The 20,819-nt window shown below is 46.1% G+C and overlaps 2 protein-coding genes across 13 annotated transcripts in view; both read right to left on the bottom strand.

Moving 5' to 3' along the window:
* Positions 1-123: 123 nt before the first annotated feature.
* Positions 124-10,367, bottom strand: LOC106609171 (FYVE, RhoGEF and PH domain-containing protein 4). Of its 9 annotated transcripts, none has more exons than XM_045721986.1 (13): positions 10,042-10,366; positions 5,029-6,305; positions 4,594-4,935; positions 4,353-4,498; positions 3,946-4,102; positions 3,628-3,766; positions 3,283-3,341; positions 2,923-3,066; positions 2,235-2,419; positions 2,106-2,136; positions 1,931-2,002; positions 1,514-1,639; positions 124-1,360 (listed from the first exon to the last, which is right to left on the bottom strand). In XM_045721986.1, the coding sequence occupies exons 1-13, from the start codon at positions 10,148-10,150 to the stop codon at positions 1,157-1,159; spliced, it is 2,991 nt and encodes a 996-aa protein (XP_045577942.1). In that variant the 5' UTR covers positions 10,151-10,366; the 3' UTR covers positions 124-1,156. The 9 variants fall into 9 exon arrangements, with proteins under 9 accessions (XP_045577942.1, XP_045577940.1, XP_045577943.1 ...); XM_045721984.1 differs by having other exon boundaries at positions 4,594-5,028; positions 5,071-6,305; XM_045721987.1 differs by having other exon boundaries at positions 4,594-5,028; positions 5,233-6,305.
* Positions 10,368-12,179: 1,812 nt separating this feature from the next.
* LOC106609162 (protein bicaudal D homolog 1) overlaps positions 12,180-20,819 on the bottom strand; it is a 31,677-nt gene continuing 23,037 nt past the window's right edge. Inside the window, exons 5-10 of one of the 4 annotated variants that reach the window (XM_045721980.1) lie at positions 18,856-19,890; positions 18,369-18,563; positions 17,873-18,024; positions 17,386-17,596; positions 13,173-13,258; positions 12,180-12,744 (exon numbers count right to left, since the gene is read on the bottom strand). In XM_045721980.1, the coding sequence (XP_045577936.1) occupies positions 12,618-12,744; positions 13,173-13,258; positions 17,386-17,596; positions 17,873-18,024; positions 18,369-18,563; positions 18,856-19,890 (1,806 nt within the window). In that variant the 3' untranslated portion in view covers positions 12,180-12,617. Of the gene's footprint in view, positions 17,597-17,872; positions 18,025-18,368; positions 18,564-18,855; positions 19,891-20,819 lie in introns of all 4 variants that reach the window. The other 3 variants (XM_045721982.1, XM_045721981.1, XM_014207644.2) reach the window with 3 other exon arrangements.

The following is a 20,819-nucleotide window of genomic DNA, read 5'->3' as shown; positions in this document are numbered from 1 at the left end:
GCTACTTTCAGAACTACTGGCAAAAAAGTATAGGAGAATCTCTTTAATAACACCTTTTGCTAACATAAGAAACTTAACTGATAAGTTTCAAACTTTTCTTTTCTAGTCCAATGAACACCTTGCTTCACTTTTAAACAAGTTGAACTTTATTTTTTCAAAAGGTAAATCATTTCAAATACAAACTATAAAGGTTACTTGATTTTCTGATCCAGATAGGGAATAGCCAGAATACTCTTACATTGCATCTCTTGAGTTTTTCTACAAAATACATCTCATTGCCAACCCATTACGGTATCGAGAGCTCCAAAAGTACTAGGACAGTGAAATTTTTGGTCATTTTGGCTCTGTACTCCAGCACTTTGGATTTCAAATGATACAATGGCTATGGGATTAAAGTGTAGACTGTCAACTTTAATGAGGGTATTTTCATCCAATATTTACAAAATTACAGCACCTTTTGTATATAGTCCTCCCCATTTTAGGGGACCAAAAGTACTGGGACAAATTCACTTATCTGTATTAGCATCCACATTAATGTAGAAGTGTTTAGAAACATATATTATATGCTTATTTACAATACAAGTGACCCCAAAACTACACAATACATTATTTACCATACATTTCTATTGGGAACAAAATAATCTGAAACAACCAAAAGAAACAGCAAATGCATCCAACAAGGTTGTAGAGTCACAAGCTTGATGTCATCATTGCGTGCTAGGAATATGGGACAAAATACTTTGTACTACTTTAATACCCATAAGTGGATTTGTCCCAATACTGTTGGTTCTCTAAAATGGGGGGACTACGTACAAAAAGTGCTGTAATTTCTAAACGTGTCACCCGTCTGCACTTTAACATTGTCACTGTCCCAATACTTTTGGAGCTCACCATCTCATTAAGGCCATAACACTGAACACAAGTACAGACACTTGGGGATAGTGTGTGAACACGGAGGCTGTTCAAGCGAGCCTCCTCACTGTCATTGACAGCCATCCCGTTTCTATTGGTGACACTCCCGTAACCATTACCAGTGACACTTCCGTTGCTATTGATGAAAGTCCCCTTGCCATTGCCAACCATGGCGTTGTCATCCCGTTAACCACCATCCCATTTTCATTGACGACCGCCGTCACCTGTCCCCTGCAAGGGGACCCTAGATAAGGCCTTCGGATCCTGGGGAAAGGGATGGAAATGGGGAGGTGGGGTGTGGAACCTCTACAATGGCCCCCCTCCTTGCCCTTTCCCCTCTGTTGGCCCGGAGGGTCAGGGCGAAGTGGCAGTCTAGACACACCTTGTTCACCTTGTTGCCATCGTACTCCAGAGTTACTTTGTTGTCTGAACACCTCCAACACACCACCTGACAAACAGGTGGACACACAGGAAGTCATGGTCATATCGGTCTGGTTATGTTAGACAGAATGGAAGTAAACGGAACGTGAATGCCATTTCAACTAATCCTAACCCCAGCCTTAGGTAAAGTGAATGTGTGCATGTGTGTATGTTAACTCACACAGCCACAGGCTCTGCAGTGGTGTCTCCATCGGGTGAGGGCGTTGAAGGGTTCGCTACACTTCATACACATGGTCACCTCACTGTCCCTGATCCATCGAGGGGCACGCCGACCCAGCTCCTCCGTCTGTTCACACACACACAGAGGCGAAGACACACACACACACACAAAATCAGTTTGTCTCGCCAAGTTGTTTTTCCACCCGTACCTGCAAGAGGATCTCAAATGAGTTGCTTCTCCTTCCCTTTTGCTAAATGATCAGTTTCCCTCCACACCCATTTGCCTGTGATTTATCCCTCTATATGATTACAGCAAGCATACTGTACAGATGGAGAAACACACACACACACAAAAGAATGGAAGAAAACATTCTATTGGTCTCTGTTTTGCACAAAAATAAGGGATCATTACAGATACCTCTACTTCTTTAGAAGCTGACTTAAAAGTCTCATTCTTCTGCCGGAAAACATCAATGGCGTCCTGGAAAGCCTGAAAGTACAAGGCACGTCAGACCCTGTGTACTCTCCCTATATACTCATTATGTGCCATTGGTAATTGAAACACGTTTCAAAATATGACAAAGCACTGTTACCTTTATCCAGTCCTCTTCGTCTTGTTCAGAGCTAGAAAGACAACGCCACATGTTAACATTGATACAAAATATATACATCCATCCAAGACCTGCAGGTGAGTTATATTATTGTGACCCCCCCCCCCTCACCTGGCCTGTAGGTCCAGGGTCCTCTCCAGGGTCCTCTCCTTGCCAGACACCTGGAAGGTGTGGGGGTGGTGTTCGTTGGTGGTGCGCTGCACCGTCATGCCCTCCACGTCAATCCGTGTCCGCACGGTGAACCGCTGCCCCCCCAGGCTGAACCGAGGAGTGCAGCACAGCAGCATGTTGTTTAACTGGATGGACAGCAGGTGGAGGGAGAGGCAAGAAAGACATGAGTTTTAAGTGTCTCCTGAATGACCCGTTAATGCAGGAGTGTCAAACTCATTCCACGGAGGGCAGGATGTCTGCGGATTTCCGTTTTTTTCCTTTCAATTAAGACCTAGACAACCAGGTGAGGGAGTTCCTGACTAATTGGTGACCTTAATTCATCAAGTGCAAGGGTGGAGCAAAAACCCGCCCCCTGTGGAATGAGTTTGACATGCGTGGGTTAAATGGATTGATGTTGAGTGATTCCTAGTCAGTGAAGTTCAAGGTTCTGATGAAATAGAGATGATTTAATTTCAGATTATACATAGCAGAAAATCATGTCTGTTCTACACTATACATTTCTAGAGCAACATTATGTAATGTTGCGTCCTCCTAAATGCCATAAGGTCTCCATTGGTCAAAGAGGTGGTCTGATCTCAATGTGACATCCTGGTAAAATAAAGGTTAAAATACTGTGAACTGGTCTAACCAGGAAGAGGTGTCTCTCCGTGGCGGAGTGCCTGGCAGACAGCATCAGGATGCGTCCCTCCCGGATGAACTCATTGGAGGGGTTCATCACATCCTCCTCCTCGCCCAACATCTCGTATATCTCCAGCAGCTTCTTCAGATTCTCCTAGAGGACAACACAGCGGAGGATGTTAGACAACAAAGCAGATCACAAACTTCTGTCCCAACCGATAGCAAAATAACAAAGTACATGACGGTAACAGTGGTTAACAGTAATAACATTTTACTCTCGATGCCTAAAGAAAAATGGTCTCTAGATATACTGCACGGACAACTGTTATCTGCAGTAAGTAGAGGATTAGCATATTAGTTCTGCACGTACTGATTGGCGGATGGCGCTGTTGGAGTGTGTTGCTGCCATGGAGATGACCTGCAGAGACTCTGAAGGCAGACAAAGAGATCAACACCTTATTTCTTTTTTTTTTAGGATAGCAAAACCACAAAACCTCATCTATTATGGTTTCTGTGACAGTTCCTCAGACTTGTAGTAAGTGTGATGACACTGCATGAGTCTTCGCTAGCGATGAGGACTACCTGATCTCTGCTACAGTAAGCCTTTGTGGATCTACAGTATGTTGGACTATATGCTACAGTAAGAGTGAGGCCAGCCTTTGTGGATCTACAGTATGTTGGACTATATGCTACACTAAGGCAGGTGTCAACTCACTCTCTGCATGACTGTGGTCCGAGTCATCATCAGGCAGTTTCTTGAGGTAGTCTCTCAGCAGCATCTCATAACGAGGTAGTCTCTGGACCGGCTCCAACATGTGGTGCTGCAGGGTCAGACTACCACACACCTCCTGACTCTGGAAGATAACTCAAAATCAACAACAGTGCAAGACCGACTAAATGTTTCCACCACTGCCAAGTCAGCAGCTATTGATTTCCATTGGGTGAATGGTGATAAGATTAAGAGAATGAATAAAGATATTCAGGTAAAGTGTGAACAGAGGTTTTACTTGGTGTCCCTGTCCAGCCATTATACCTGTATATCCTGTATGATGTTCCTGAATGGTGCGGACCTCTCCGTCCAGACTCTAAGCAGCTCCATGGCATGGTCGAAGCTCATCACGTACTCAGCATACATCCTGAGGAAGGGAGCATGCTGCTGCATGACATCACCCAGACGAGGGCTCTCAGACCTGTGTGGTCAAGGGTCGGAGATCAAAGGTCAAAAAATGATTATTTAATCACTGTTTAGATATGATGCTAGCGATTTAAAGTAGGAATGTTAAAACCACTGTGGTCTTTGTGAGGCTGGATGAATTACATGAAATATAACCGTATTTTCATTTAATAACAAGGTTCCAATCCAACCATGTCCTTCAGTTCCATTGTAAATAATCACTTCATGTACTTCAATTGCAACATCATCTATTATGGTTGTCTCACCATTGGCCCATGTGCGTCTCCAGGTCTGGCAGTAGGAACTGGCTGTGGAAGGTGTGGATGGAGGAGATGTTGGAGAAGATGGTCCTCACCACATCTACAGGGAACAAGCCTTTACCGGCCTCCTGAGTCAGCCGCGCACAGAACACCTGCACACACACACAGTGTTAAAACACTGCTAATGAATACATACTGATCAAGTCATGTGGTGATAACGACAATGGATGAACAGAAACACACTGACCTGGTCTAGCAGGTGAAGGCGAGCAACATAGGCCCTCTCTGTGAGTAGAAGCTCGTTAGCAATCTTATATAGCTTCTGTTCAGTGGAGTCCTGCAGCCTCACCTCCTCACTCCCTCTCGCCATCTTCTTCTCTTCTGTAGAGCTCTCCTGCACCCTCACCTCCTCACTCCCTCCCTCCATCTTCTCTTCTGTAGAGCTCTCCTGCACCCTCACCTCCTCACTCCCTCTCTCCATCTTCTTCTCTTCTGTAGAGTTCTCCTGCACCCTCACCTCCTCACTCCCTCTCTCCATCTTCTTCTCATCTGAAGAGCTCTCCTGCACCCTCACCTCCTCACTCCCTCCCTCCATCTTCTCATCTGAAGAGCTCTCCTGCACCCTCACCTCCTCAGTCCCTCCCTCCATCTTCTCATCTGAAGAGCTCTCCTGCACCCTCACCTCCATCTTCTTCTCATCTGAAGAGCTCTCCTGCACCCTCACCTCCTCAGTCCCTCCCTCCATCTTCTCATCTGAAGAGCTCTCCTGCACCCTCACCTCCTCACTCCCTCCCTCCATCTTCTCATCTGAAGAGCTCTCCTGCACCCTCACCTCCTCACTCCCTCTCTCCATCTTCTCATCTGAAGAGCTCTCCTGCACCCTCACCTCCTCAGTCCCTCCCTCCATCTTCTCATCTGAAGAGCTCTCCTGCACCCTCACCTCCTCACTCCCTCCCTCCATCTTCTCATCTGAAGAGCTCTCCTGCACCCTCACCTCCTCACTCCCCCTCTCCATCTTCTCATCTGAAGAGCTCTCCTGCACCCTCACCTCCTCACTCCCTCCCTCCATCTTCTCATCTGAAGAGCTCTCCTGCACCCTCACCTCCTCACTCCCCCTCTCCATCTTCTCATCTGAAGAGCTCTCCTGCACCCTCACCTCCTCACTCCCCCTCTCCATCTTCTCTTCTGTAGAGCTCTCCTGCACCATCACCTCCTCACTCCCTCTCTCCATCTTCTCATCTGAAGAGCTCTCCTGAAGCTTGGTCTCCTCAGTCCCAATCTCAGTTCTGTGAGAGGGGGACAGGTCCACGTTGAGCCCTGTATCCACCTTCCCTCCGTCTCCTACATGGCCATCGACCAGTACAGTGTCCCTCATCAGGTCCAAACTGTTCATATTTATGGGAGAGATTTCCCTCGCTCTGCCCTCCCTATGGGCCACTACTACTGCCCTGTCTGGACTGTGTCTGTGAGCATCCAGTCCTGTGTGGGAGCTGTCGGTAGACCCACTGTCTGGGTCTCTAGGCTGGTCCAGGCTTATAGAGGTGGTGGTATGTGTTGGGCTGCTGTTAGCTGATCTGAGCACAGACTGGTTTTCCTCAAGGTGAATGAGGTCAGGCAGGCTGCAGGGTGATCCTGCCATGTGTCCATGTCTCTTCATCCTGGCCCCAGGGCTTCTCAGCTGGTTCAGCCTGGATCCTGCTCCTTTCCCTGGGGACTGAGATCCTAGTTTGAAGCGCTTTCCTGGGCTGTGGACACGTAGACCCTTTCCTGGGCTCTGGGTCCCTGGTGGTACCCCCTTCACCAGGCTGTGGCTTGGCCTGGTCCCATGACACTTTCCTGGGCTGTGGACTGTTAGCCCCCTAGCTTGGGGTCCTGATCCCTTCCCTGTGAGAAGAGCTCCTTCTGGCCCCTTGACAGGGCTCTTCCCAGGGCTCTGGAGATGGGCAGGTTTAGGAGACACTGGAGACAGGGAGGGAGAAGCTGAGTAAGGGATCTATCCTAGCCGGGTTCCAGAACAAAAATATAAAACGCAACATGTAACGTGTTAGTCCCATGTTTCATGAGCTGAAATAAGCAATTGACTAATTACTTTATATGAACTGTAACTCAGTAAAATCTTAGAAATTGTTGCGTTTATATTTTTGTTCAGTGTATTGGCATGACAATGACCATAGAAGTTGGCAAAACAGCACAAACAGATTTAGGACCAGGCTACATTTATCTTGCAGTGCAGTCTACTGGGCATTTGTAGTGGTATTTAACACCGCATTTTAAACCAACCACACTCCCCTCAGTCCCCCGTACTGTGCTTTGCTTTGAGTAGGGATTTCTTAGCCAGGGCTCTTTCCATTGACCTCCTCTATACACAGAGCCACATGTACTGCTGCTCAGTACTGAGGGACAGCGAGAGATCTAGTTAGAGTGACAATGGAAACCTGCCATAGTGACATACAGTAAGGGTATGAGGAAGTTACCATACTTTGAACAGTCCATCCTCTGATGGCATACTTATTAGGCCGTCATCGTAAATAAGAATGTTGTTGTTAACTGACTTGCCTAGTTAAATAAAAGGTTACATTTAAATCAATCTGTAAATCAACGCCCCTGCGACTTATTGGTTAGAGGGGCAATCTGTGTTTGCGACATCCATTTTGGGATTTTGAGATTGGTGATGTGTGCCCATTGATTCTTGAATCAATGTAAGATGCCTCATGAGCTGGGTTCAACCGTCTTACCCAGACCGAACCCAAAATGTAAGCTTGTTTCGCGCCGTTGTTTGTGAACAATGTACTTGAAAACAAACACCATAGCCTCAAAAAAAATGGTTCAAACTATATAGTTTTGGTCCAGCGGATGGTCAGTCTTTGCATCCATAGCGCGGCCTATGAATGTGAGAGTGGTTGCATTTCTCCACCCCTATTCGTCAGCCGTTTACAGGAACATTAGCACGGTGGCTGCTTTGTTGTTGATTGAACTGCAGATTGCCCATTTAACAGTTGTACCTTGTGTAAAGTAGGGTATCTTTAAAGTTTTGACTTGTCCCCCCCACCGCTTTTTTTCCTTCTCTTTAATTATATTGTGTGTAAAACTGAATAAACAGTGTAAAATAAGAAGAAAGTGTTTGAGCAGGAGAACTGTGTCACCTTGTTACAGTATTCATAGGGTGTAGCTCACTACTAGACTGTTGTCTACTCCAAATGTGAATTCTGAATTATTTTGTAAATGAAGTGGCCTTTATTTATGGTAAGAGGACATTGTTCTTTCACTAAAGTCGTTAGCGTGCTTATTCTACGAGTTTCCAATGCTTTCAGGAGTTTCCCCCAATGATGTGAGGAGAAATGAAAGATGAACAACCACATCCCTGGACGAAAACAATGCCAAGCTCACTGATATTATAACTGATGCCAGGAATCAAAGTGATACAGAGCTAAACTGAACAACGTGTTGCTGAGATGGTGTTCCTCCCTGTCATCGGACTGCTTTTCATTCTCACTTCCCGCAACACGTTAAAAGCCTTTCTTTCTTACGTCGCTGGAGAGATAATAGGCGACATGTCTTAACAGACTACGGTCAGGGTCTATATGTCTACAGAGGAGGAGGGGACCGCCAAACTGACAGTCTGTTGTTTTGAAGTGGGTAAAAAAGTTAGCAAAACAGGTTCTGGATTTCAGGCGAACATTCCACTCCGTGTACTCTGTGTCACGCTGTTTAGCATGATAAGGAGTGGCATGATAATTCAAACAGACCGGTACCCAGGCTAGGTAAACATTTGATGGAAAGTGCCAACACATGAGTTTAGCATAATAACACTGACTCTGCGGTATTGGCACAGTTTGTGTTTACAGACACACTCAAACCCTGTGTTTGTCATACAGCGGCCAGTTAAATCTAACGTTACTTCGCTGGTTTAAAATGGCACTGTGAAATAATAAAACCAACTGAACGATCAACGTTTGCATGTTCCTGATCAAGAAAAAGACAAGTTAAATTCACAAGACGTGTTGTCGGTCTCTGACAGAAGTCTCCTCTCATATACACTGTTCCAGAGAGGACAGAGGAGCCACACACACACACACCTTGAATTGAGTCCTGCATCGGTCTCGAAGACTCCTACACACTCACTCCCTGCTCATCAGCGAGTGTCCTTTCTGACTCTGAGTGGTCAGTGTGTGACTGTCTCCTCAGAGGAAGTGAAAGGGGAGGAGCTTCCTGAGTGAAATCAGGTGACAAAACAGTTCCATCAATAACTCTGAGTATTTGGTTATCATCTTACATAGGTTGAATCTACAACCTTTTATTTCCCCACCGCCTCCAGCTTATTACTGGGGGAAATAACAGAAACGTGAGATTATTGTCCAGTGAGGAGACGTTGATGAGAAATACAGTTCTCCACAGACAAACTGTACATCAGCGTCTACGGGATAGTAAATCACTGTAACATATTATACCAGTCAGCTGTGCTCAGTCAATGCCTTGGCAGACATCACAGACACTATGTTATGGCTTCAGAACTACATAGACTAGGTCTAGAGAGCCACAGGCAAAACCCAGTCAGATTTGTGCAGGTGAAAGAAGGAGACTTCAGTTTAGCTTAACTTCAGTAATCCGAAGAGCTGAGCCCAGCTGCTGACAATTTGCACACACAAACACACAATACCTAGAACGTTGCTAACAAACAAAACCAGTGTTGTTATGTCAGGACACAGCCCCCAGGGCATGCCAGTGGTGGATTAGCATAACCATTTGATGCAGACACAGCCCCAGGGCATGCCAGAAGCATAACAGTGTTGTATTCAGGACACAGCCCCCAGGGCATGCCAGTGGTAGATTAGCATAACCAGTGTTGTTATGTCAGGACACAGCCTCCAGGGCATGCCAGTGGTGGATTAGCATAACCAGTGTTGTTATGTCAGGACACAGCCCCAGGGCATGCCAGTGGTAGATTAGCATAACCAGTGTTGTTATGTCAGGAAACAGCCTCCAGGGCATGCCAGTGGTGGATTAGCATAACCAGTGTTGTTATGTCAGGACACAGCCCCCAGGGCATGCCAGTGGTAGATTAGCATAACCAGTGAAACTACTGACATGCTCCTCTTCTGCCTTAGACATGGCTGAGTTCACCCACTTCAATGCACTTGAGATAGTCACTAAAGAAAGTGTAGGGTAATTCAACCACTAATAATACATTGCCTGAGTAGTTTACAATAAGAGAATGACACAGTGGATTATTTTGTAAAGAATAGGCGCTAATAGCAGGTCTCCATTGTGGCCATGACTGAAAGCCCTCAGCTAGGGACTAAATAGGAGCCACTGGGGCCGTCACTCCTGTGCAGGGTTGAGCAGACAGTTCCTACAGCATTAGATTGGGCTCCCCATTGACATGCAAACTTCGTCCATGTCAACACAGCACACCAGTGTTTGCCTCTCTCTGGTCAGAATGTCTATCTAAAGGTAACTTGGCTGTAGCAGCTTCACCGTTTCCTCAAAATATGACATTGGATCAGGAGTCCATCTCCACTATTCTGCTCAAAATGAGTCAAATCCATCATAACATGCATTGCAAACAAAACACACAGACAACCTAGGCTATAGTAGGATACATTTGAAATCTGTCCAGTGAGTTATATTTGCGCTAACGCGCTCACTCAACGTTTCCAAAAGTTTCCTAAAACAACTGCAGTTTGAGAAGGCTGACCTTCAGTCTGCGGCATTCCCTTCGACTTTCTCCTCACCGCCGTCCGCCTAAACTCCTCCGTCTCACGATGAGTGGTCTTCACGCTCTCCCTCGGGTCACCGTCAAACATGGTAATATGATTTATAATGATAACCTTTATACCACTTGTTGTTCCCTTGAGCGTGAATAATGATCGGATTCGAGGCGCGTTGTCTACGAACGCCGGAGGGCTTTACGCAGGTAATTACCGAGCTGCTCCTCCAACAAAAACGTAAATAAGCGTACCAAATTCCAAAAGTCCAATACCGATTTCCACATACCATGAGTCTCAATCAGTGAAATGGCATCCGATAGATCTTAACAATGGCACAAACACCGCCCCCGTTTTATAAACCCCCCGCCCCTGTGAGCCTTTGGTAGAGGAAACTCCAAAACTGTAGGCCATTTTCCTAAAGGTGTTGATGGTAATGTTTTACAAAAAGATACACACGTGTTTAGCAGTCCCCTATAAGATTAGGGGGAATTTATTGTATTTTGAAATGTAGGATTTACATGGTTTAATATGCAATAAAAATGATTTGAAGATACCATACATTTATATATTGCTGTCTGAATGTCTAATGTTTTTTATTGAGTTGTCGAGTTGTGTTGAAATTGTGCAAACCACGTTCAGTGCTTCATCTTTGTGCCCCGTCTACTATACACTCTCCAGGTCTGGGAGAAGTAGCTAGTAACATTCATAATTTTCTCCATAGCTTACTGTATGTCCAGTTGGCCTATGTACAACTTCAATGGTCTTTGAACCATCTGATACGTTTAAAGAAACCTTCATATACATGAGAAATACATATGGTGGGGAAAATAGACAGAGCGAACCACAGTGTTACAACATACAGAATACTCCCGATATCCTCATTGTTGAGGAGACATTGTTACTGCTAACTGTGCCATCCGCTAAACAGAAGCGAGACTAATTTCGTTTGAAGGCGTTCAATTGTGAAACTGACTCCTTTCCCCTTTCCCTTACTCTCGCCCTTGGGCTCCAAAGCCAGTTTGCTCTCCCAAACTAATGCCTAGGGTTTTAGCTCTGTAGTTTAATACAGTCTCTGGCGGGTTATACAAGACCCCTCTCCTTCATCTGTTTCATGTGATGTCTGAGAAGCCTAGTGCGATCTTTGGCAGTTTGTTACATGGCTTCCGGTTGCAATAGATGTAGGGAATGGAGCAGATAGGACAGCATTCACCAGAATAACACAAAAGGATGACAAAACCCAACGTTTTTCAAACCTTACTGTAGTTAGCAACCACAGGTCTGGTCAGAGATCCTGTAGAAACAGAATGTTCAGTCTAAAGCCAGGTTGAGGTGTGTGAATTCATACCATTGCCATGCCTCTGAGCTGTGACTGTGAGTGGACGTTTTATATAGATGGTTAAAAGTTGCTGGGTGGTGGTTTGAGAAAAGCTCCAAATTTGTATTTCTAGGTTAGCATACATAGCATCATGGTTGAATACAGTACAGCATAAACTGCCAACTACCTCTACTATTACTACAACTACAGTGCTACTAGTACTACTATTCTATAGCGAAATCTGTCTACACGCCGATCCAGCATGGTTACTTCCATATACAGGATGTAGAAAACAAGAGGCAATCTTGGATAGAGATCTACTTTCAACATCATTATTTAACCCAGTGGGGTTAACAGTCGATCACAACTAGTATTGGAATGCATTGGTCAGTTTGTGCTTGTAAATCAGGAGGTTGATTGAGGCCTTCAGAGAAACAGGTTGACCAAAAGTACTTTCCAAATGGCACCCTATATTCCCTATGTAGTGCACTACTTTGGGGAATATGGTGTCATTTGGGACGTAGACGATGTTTCAACATAGATGCTGTAGAACCAAGGAAGGATGATAACGGTACAAACACTGTCAGCTTTTACAATGTTTGGAAATCTCTTATCCTGTAAAACACATTCAAAGTGCAATAGAAACATTTATATATATATATATATATATACACACCGTAGGGTGTGTGAGCAAAGTGCATTTGAAAGAAATTCCATAGAATATAAAAAACAAGCTACGATCTTGGGGAGGGGTGGGGACAAGCAATGAATCCAATCCAAAAAGAGCAGAAAATGACTCAAACAATCTGGGTTTGCGAAAGCTAATACCTTTTACATGCATTTCAAATACACAGTTATGGCTTTGTCCTCTGCCACCTTGGCGTTCACTACATACTGTACGGTACCATGAATGATTGTACAGCTAGCTATACATTCAGCAAAACCCAACAGTTGTCCACCTCTTGAACCCAACAAAATCGTCATCACTGGTCGTAACATAAAAGTATGTTTCAACAAACCCCCAAAACACCATAGACAAATACATGATGAATAATGACTAATAGCAAGCGCGGTAGTAAAGATGGTGGCACGTCGCTCTCTTTCTCCCACAGACCCTCAGTCAGACAGTCTCTTATAAGTCTTTGTGAGTGTCATCCTTCTCTTCCACAGTGAGAGGCACTGCTCTGGCTCTGCCCTGCAGAGTCCTGTGTGTTAGAGGTCAGGGGTCACAGTGTAGGAGTTCCAGGGTTATAGAGGACCAGGGGGACAAGGCGGCTGGGCGAGCCAAAGGAGAGGCACTCGTGGGGGGCTGCTGCTGTAGCTGCTCAGGGGGCAGTGAGCTCGGTACTCCCGGATAGCCGACGCAATGCTACGTCTGGGAGGAGCATGACCAGAGACAACCAGAAGACAAGAGGAGATAACAGGAGATACACTGTACCTGACAAAGATCTCAGACATCTACCTCAATTACTCACAGACAAAAGGATGTATCAATGAGTATTTAAAATAGACTCATTTATAGTGTTCATGGAAGGTCAAGAAAGGCATAAAAAAACTCACACACCCAAAACACACAGGATTGATTTCCTGATGCTGTACCCTGGCTATAGTGTACAAGCAAAATGACATGGAATAATTGACATATACTGTAAACACATTTCAGTCCCATGTAGAGTTTTAGCCTGGTTCCAGATCTGTTTGTGCTCTTGCCAACTCATTGTTTCTTTGTGGCATGACAATGAGTGAGGAGTTGGGATGATAGCACAAACAGACTGGCACTAAATTCCGGTCTAAATTGTTTACCTGCTGGCTTGGGAGGCCTTCTCCCACCTTAGCTGTGAGGAGACTGGCGGCGCTGTGGCAGCAGACTTCTGACGATCTATGAGAGACTGACAGATTAGATGGAGAGACAGTACTGTAGAGAGGTGACAGGGATGAGGAGTAGGGGACATCACAGATGATCATATCCAAGGGGAAAATACAGACTACTTACCAAGAAAATCACCCCAGTGTCAGCGTTTTCAAGAAGTACATTTAGTAAAAAAAAAAACATTCTGCAAGAATGTTCCTATTCTTAAATATTCCCAAACGCCTAACAACTCATGTACTTGATGTATAGTGCTGTTCAATGGAATGTACGCCTACAGTATGCTATGATGAACCCGTGTGCTTGTGCAATAACTGAGCAGGCTGTGTAAAGTAGGCCTATTCATATCTGAAAGGAAACACGACAGCTACTTCATGAAACTGAGATTATAAGGCATTCCTCCCTAGAACACATGAGAGAGATGCTCAAGGCCACTCAAAACAGAAAAGACGACGACACACAAAATACAGGTCATTTATACATGATATTTACAGTATATACGAAGAGTATGAACATAGCACTGCACACAGAATACAGCTTTCCAATACTCTGTGTTATATACACATGCATATAAAGTGCTCAAAAGCTAACAGGCATACAATCAGTGGTAACTATTAACAGTCTGCCTGGAAATGGATATGTCGTTAGCACAGGCAAGGATGTTTAGATTGACAATGTTCCACATTATGAAAGACTCCTGAAACAGAGAGCAGAAGGGAGAAAATGGCATTCACCGTATTCACATAGGAGGGAGAAATCACAGGCCAATAGATGCGGTGGGAAACGAATAAATCGGAAAGGGGAAGGAGGTAAAAAAAACGCATTTGATAGGATTAAAATCCTCTTGCATGTACGGATGGAATTATGATGTAGCGGGACCGAAAACTGGAATGAGTTTTGGTGGGTGTGTGATATGTGTGTGAGTCGGGCGGAACGAGGAGGGTTTCACAGAGAGGTCACACCGGTTTCCTTTCTTGAGAAGCTAAGACAGCGACCCCTAGCATCTATTTGATATTTGACAATCTTTCACTTTTTATTCCCTTATTGCAGAAAATATCTATATCCAGCTAATTTACCCTACGATGGAAATGTTCTATATTATAACCTACACTATACCACAACTACAAAGGTCTTCTGCTCAAAGTAACAGGCATACAGTGTTGTGTCAAGGCAGGTAGATGGTGCAGATGTAGAAACTGGAGTGTAGGACAGACTCATGTCAAGTAGTTGCTAACGTGATGAAGCGTAATAAATAAAGCAGAGGTATACAAACTCCATGTATAAAAACGTGAAGGTCACTGAGGTGGTTCCCACTCCAAATCTACAGTGTTCATTGTGTTTCTGTACAGTCACCATTAGATGACTATTGGGAGAAAAAAACATTCAACCAGCTCAATCAGCCCAACAATGAGTGCAAGAACAGTGAGTATTTCTGTTATGAGAAATATGTAAAATGTTCACCTAATGTTGTCAACAAAGTAGCTGAGAGGAGTCCTGTCAAATGCGTTTTTTTTTTGCTCCATATTGCATGTTATAACAACATGTTGGGGTATATGTAGATCACTTGAACCAATGGAGACTGGGGTTGTTAGAGTATAGACACAGTGTTGTTGTGGTACTCTGGGCTCCAGACTTGGGATTGGTGGGGGAGGGGGAGACTGGACTGGGTCAATACTAGAGACGGGAGTCAAAACGAGGGAGAGACTAAGGAGACTTTTCTGACCAGCATCCCATTGACAACCCAACTAGCCAAAATCTAGAACTGACCCTTAACCAAACTCATAACCTTAACGTCGTTTTAACCAATTCAAAAATGAAATAATCGGTTTGCACGTCAGCCACGTCCCCTTAGTTCTTCCCGTCAAAACCAAACTGTGCATGGATTGGGCCAAAGTTGGCAAAGGCTATTCACTGGCCAACACCCAGTAGCAGTGTATCCCTCATCAAGAGGACTGTTTACAGACACTTACGCTGATCATTTGGCAAGGCTTTGTTATTGTCCATTCTAACCTATTGGATAGGGCCAAAAAAAATAAAAACATAACAATATGAAAACTGTTGTTGGCACGATCAGGTTGTACTGATCAGGTGCTGTAGTCGTTAAGGCACACACATACACAGGTGACACACTCACATGTGCAGAAACGGTGGAATCCCATCTATGCATCATGCAGTAGCTCTATACTAACTAACCCATAGCCTAAATGTCATTCAAATGTTTGTCTATATTTCTATAACAGTGTAAGGATAATTCCTTGTTGAACCCCAGTTGAAAAGTGTGTGCGTGTGTCAGCTTCCCTGAGTTTGGTGGTAAGTGAGTTCTCTATCGATTACATTCATCCATCTATGCTGCTGTGTTCCTCTGGAGTTACCCTCCGAGGCACTAGGGGTGCTACGTAGCCACAGCTCACTGTCTGTCTCGCCTACTGATATGAAACCCAGAATCACTCCATCTCGCTCTGTCTCATAATGCTAACATTAAAACCCATCACGGTGTGCTGATTCCAGGTCATTTATGTTACAGGTTTAATATGATATTCAACCTCGACGGAAGTCTTCAGTCTAAGTTCTGAATATACAGTGATATTACAAACTGCCATTGAGTGGTGCTAGACTCTAAATATGTGCCAGGTTTACACAGCAGATGTGAGGATGACTGCAATAACATTGTGAGGACAGTGTGTACAGAGCTGTGAGTAATAACTGAACAATTAAAAATAGCAAACAATCCATAATCATTGATCTGTCTTATCCAATACTTGCTTTGAATGACATTTGGTTACAGTATCTGTGATTTTCATTAAAAAAAAACAGAGAGAGCGAATAACACTGTCAAGTGGAGACCTCAGTCCAACATGTGAACAAATTCCTTCAAATGTCCAGTTACCCTAAACGTCCTTCTCATGCGTCTTTCCATACAGCAGTAAGGTCCTGCACACATGTTCACTTGCTTGTGTGGATGGTGATTTGATTTAAAGGGCAAGACCAAAACGACTGTGTATGTATAGTCTGTAAAGTGTCCTGTCTCTCCTGTAGTTTAGACCGATCAACAGTCTGTGAATAAGAGGAAGGCAGGGCCACTTGTGCTCCATGTTGTGTTAAATCCCTGAGCAGAGTCAGTCTGAACATTCACGCCGATACAGAGTCACATCCACATGCTGCATCGAGGCCAGAGGCTTAGGCACAAGAAACAGGAAACCAGTCTGTCCTCCTCTCTGTGAGCCCCACCCACCCTCCCAGGGGCTGATGGGAAATGTAGTTTTGCATCATTAAAGAGGCTGATGGGATTTGTAGTAGTGTCAGTGAGGAGGTTGATGGGAATTGTCTGCTAAGGGGCCGATGGAATCTGTAGTTCTGTTTAGAGAGGGGACTTATGGGATTTGTAGTGTTGTCAGTGAGGAGGTTAATGGGAACTGTGGTTTAGTGTCAGTGAGGGGGCCGATGGGAACCGTAGTACCTAGGGTAGAGTGGACTGTAGCTGCTGGTGTGGCTATATGAAGTGTGGGGGGTGTACGAAGAGGGCGGGGTATATGATGAAGGAGAGTAATGAGCAGATGAAGGGGTATAGAAACTGGAGGGGGTATAAGGGGAGGAAGGGGTGTAAGAACTAGAAGGGTTATAGGAACTAGGAGGGGTGTAAGAAGAGGGGGTATAAAGGGCTGAGGTACGCATCAGGTTGGTAAGGGGGCGAGTTCGAGGGGAGCTCCATGTCAACCGGCGAGACCCCAGTATGGGAGAACGGTAGGGGGAGGAGGGGGCCGAGCCAGGCTGAGCACCCCTGCTAGGAGACGACCGTGAGTCTGAGGAGTAATGCCTGGAGAGCCCAGTACTGCTACGTTCTAAACTAAAACTATGGGAGTCCAGACCGAAACTGTGGGAGTCGACCTCTAATGTCCGGACACCTAGTGCCCACTGGGAGTGAGCCTGCCTGTGGGGAGTGGATGGGGGGGTCCAGGAGGAGGAGGGCGCCTCCAGGGAGGGGGGGCTGCCTGGTACTTTAGGGTCTGAGGGGGCCGTGGAGGAGGGGCTGACGGAGTGTCTATGATGTGACGTAGGGGAGCTCAGAGCTAGGGCGTCTGTAGTAGCAGAGGTCAGGCTTAAGGGGGCGCCAGCGCCGGTGGTGGGGCTGGAGGGAGGAGCAGGACTTACTTTGGGGGTGCTGCTCTTCATGCGGGCCACCTTGCCGCCGCGGGTGCAGTGCGACTGCTCCTGGTCGAAGGCTAGGTCCTCCAGACGCTGGGTCAGGGCTAGTTTCTGCTGGATGGCCATCCGCAGGAGGGAGTTGAGCGTCTTCTTCTCGTCCTCCGCCGCAGCCAGCTGCCTCTGCATCTCATCCAGCTGAGTCACATACTCGTCACACCTGAGAAGTTTCAAGGAGAGGGGTTGGGTGCTTGCAAAAAACAAAAGTTTTGGTTACACAGTGTAGGTGGAGATGGGTTCAGAAGAAATAACGTGATCAGAAGAAGTCGAGAAGAATGAAGAGAGCCAGGGAGAAATAGTAAAGGTAGGAAGTAGAACGAGTCTATTCCCTTTAACAATCTGTCCCTGGTCCTTGGTCTCTCACCTGGTAGTGAACAGTTAGAATTCAATAAAAGAAAGCGAGATGAAGGGATAGAGCGAGGAGGGAAATAGTCACCTGGTGGCGAACATGGCTCTGAGCGATGAGAAGGTGGCAGCGTCCTCCTTCAGGGCCTTCAGTTCGTTCCTCAGCTTCATCATGGTGTCTGTCACCATATGCTTCTCATTCTCATACTTACTCTTCAGGTTGGCCAGGGCATTCTCTGCAGTCTGTAAGAACAAGGGATCAGGGACATTTCTTTAACCTTTATTTCAACAGAAAGTCCCATTGAAGTCAGAATACATTTTGTTCCCCCAAGGGAGTTAGAAAACAATAGAAAATTCAAAGTGAGGACATTAGTGTGACTGTGACAGGAGCCTCTTTATACTCTATATATCCTAATGGCTACTGTAGCCTGGTAGCCTTGTGAGACCCATCTACAGCTTTCGGAGATTTCTTGTGACGAGCCTCAAAGTAGATTCTAGCAAGGCCGTGTTAGACAGCGAATGGCCAGCGTGATGCTTAATCCAAGTCCATAGCTATCCATATCTCGGATACCATATCCATGTCTGACCTGTTTGTTCGCTTTGAGCACCAGTCTGAGGGTAGCTATCTGTTCTCTCTTGGTGCTGAGCAGGGACTTGAGCTTCAGTATCTCCTCCATACAGGCCTCTTTGTCCTTGTCAAACAGTGGGGCCAGTTCCCTGGCTGCAGCCCTCTGTCTGGACAGCTGGAGTGACCGGTCCACTGCCCTCTGGAGGTGCCTCACCTACAGCATGTTCATCAAGGGGGATTGTTAGCGAACATTAGCTAATGTTGTCAGTTATATACAATGAAATCTGTGTCTGTTAAGCTTCATGATGACCATTTGGAAGGTTAAAGGTGACACCTGGCATACAAACGGTGATAAACTGTTTCAGGTTTTAACTGCCAATGAAATCAAAAGGTGTAACGAAATATGCTTGCTAGTAAATGTATTGCGAATAGTGAAGCTATATTCTGTTTAAGTATGGCAAAGACACAGTTTGACATGTTTATTCAAATGATTCAAACGGAGTCACCTGCTCTCTGATGATGGCGTTGAGGTTATAGATGTTCATGGGTTCCCTACGCAGGTCTCCATGTGGCTCTACCGCAGGCGACGACGATGATGAGGAAGATGAGGAAGAGGCACTGATGCTGGGAGAGCCCGTAGGAGGGGTGCGGGGTACAGGACTGTCTCTGTCCCTCCCCCCGTCCCGGCCTCCCTCTCCTGACAACCGCTCTTTGGATGGGGATTCCGAGGGGCTACGAGACTCCGCCGTGGGCGACGAGGTTGCAGCGGCAACGGCTGCGAGCCGCCGGGCAAGGCGGGGCGTGAGTAGAACGCGGGTGTCGTCACCCTTGAGCGAGGCACTGATACCCCTTAGTCCTCTGCCGTGTCTGTAGTAGTCTAGCATCACCCGGTTGGGCGTCTCGTTGTTACAGAGGCAGACGTGGTGGTAAAGTTGAGCCAGCTCCTCGCTGAAGGTGACCAGTTCGTCCTGTGCTGCGTTGAGCGCCCCCTGGCTCTCGCTGGCCATGTTCTTGGCTGTTCTCAGCTCCGTCTCCAGGCCCCCCACCTTCTCCCTACCTTCCCGGCAGCTCCTCTCCAGCCTCCCCACCTGCTGCTCCAGAGATCTGTGCTGGGCCTCTCCGCGTGTCCTCTCCTCCACCCCGCCCTCCACACACTGGTTATACCTCTCTCTCAGTGACTTCAGCTCCGCCTTTAGCTCGACCACTTCGGTTACAGCCACTCTGTATTTACACTGGAGGATCTCCAGACCTGGGGTCTGGTGGCAGAATGCCTGGCCCCTGCTGTGTATTAATCCCTTCTCTTTCTCCTCCTCTTCCTCTTCTCCCTGCTCCATCAGGGCCTCTCGGTTGAGGTGGGCCTCCTGGTCGTGCTGGGCCTCCTGGGCGAGATGGGCCTCCCGGTGCAGGTGCCTGAGGGCGGTGACTCTCTCGCTGAGGCGGAGGGCCCTCTCGTGCTGCTCGTTCAGGGCACCCTGTGTATGCTGCAGCTGCGTCTGACACTCTTGCAGGCTGATCAACAGCCTTGTTTTCTCCCGCTCTGCCTATGGACACACACACACAAACAGCTATTTTCAGCCTATTGTTAAACTAGTGGCATTCTTTATCATCTCCAGCCCCATAACCTTAAATAAGCTGCATCATTTCCCTGCACACTCAGCACAGTCCACCTCATCCCTTAGGCACCCCACTGCTGAAAAAACAGCACAGACAAGCATAGGCTGGTCCAGCATGATTTCTTGGTGCCTTCGTTGTGTTTTTGCTGGTGACCAGCCTTCGCTGTGTTTTTGCTGGTGACCAGCCTTCGCTGTGTTTTGGACACAGTGACCTGCATAAGCTGGTCACCAGCAAAACCAGTATCAAGTCATATCATGCTGGATTTAAAAGTGATGTTTAATTTCTATTGGAATCTAGCCAGTGTGGGGATATCCAATAATTGTAACTTTTCTTCACCCACAATATGCATTCAGAATGTCTGCCAGGGGCAGAAAGAAGAATAAATGAGACTACCCAAATTATCTAAACTGGAGCAATAAGTCCAACTAACAGATTGTATTAGTTTAGAAAATAATTATGTTATTTATCTTTGTGTAGCATAAGATTAATTAATCAATCAATGTACATGCAAAAACAACAAACAAGAGAGATATTGAGACAAACAATTTCAAAAATCTACTGCAATAGAGCATGCTGGGAAGTGTAATAATGATGGGCATGGTCAAGGTAGCTTGACCAGCTTGGTAACCAGCATACCAACATCACCAGCATAAACTGGTATGTGTCCAAAACACAGCGAAGGCTGGTCACCAGTGACCAAAACACAGCGAATGCTGGTCACCAGTGACCAAAACACAGCGAAGGCTGGTCACCAGTGACCAAAACACAGCGAAGGCTGGTCACCTGTGACCAAAACACAGCGAAGGCTGGTCACCAGTGACCAAAACACAGCGAAGGCTGGTCACCAGTGACCAAA

This window comes from Salmo salar, chromosome ssa07, assembly GCF_905237065.1.
Source record: "Salmo salar chromosome ssa07, Ssal_v3.1, whole genome shotgun sequence".
Classification (NCBI taxonomy): domain Eukaryota; kingdom Metazoa; phylum Chordata; class Actinopteri; order Salmoniformes; family Salmonidae; genus Salmo; species Salmo salar.
Note: the sequence above shows the minus strand (reverse complement) of the source record. Positions and strands in the feature narration are given on the sequence as shown.

Bases quoted from the DNA above. Each gene is read 5' to 3' on its own strand.
- LOC106609171 (XM_045721983.1), bottom strand. From the start codon at position 10,150: ATGTTTGACGGTGACCCGAGGGAGAGCGTGAAGACCACTCATCGTGAG. The intron at 4,499-4,593 runs GTCAGTGTGTTT...GTGTGTGTGCAG, and splicing joins GCCTTCACCTGCTAGACCAG to GTGTTCTGTGCGCGGCTGAC. The intron at 2,420-2,922 runs GTTAGACCAGTT...CTGTCCATCCAG, and splicing joins CGGAGAGACACCTCTTCCTG to TTAAACAACATGCTGCTGTG.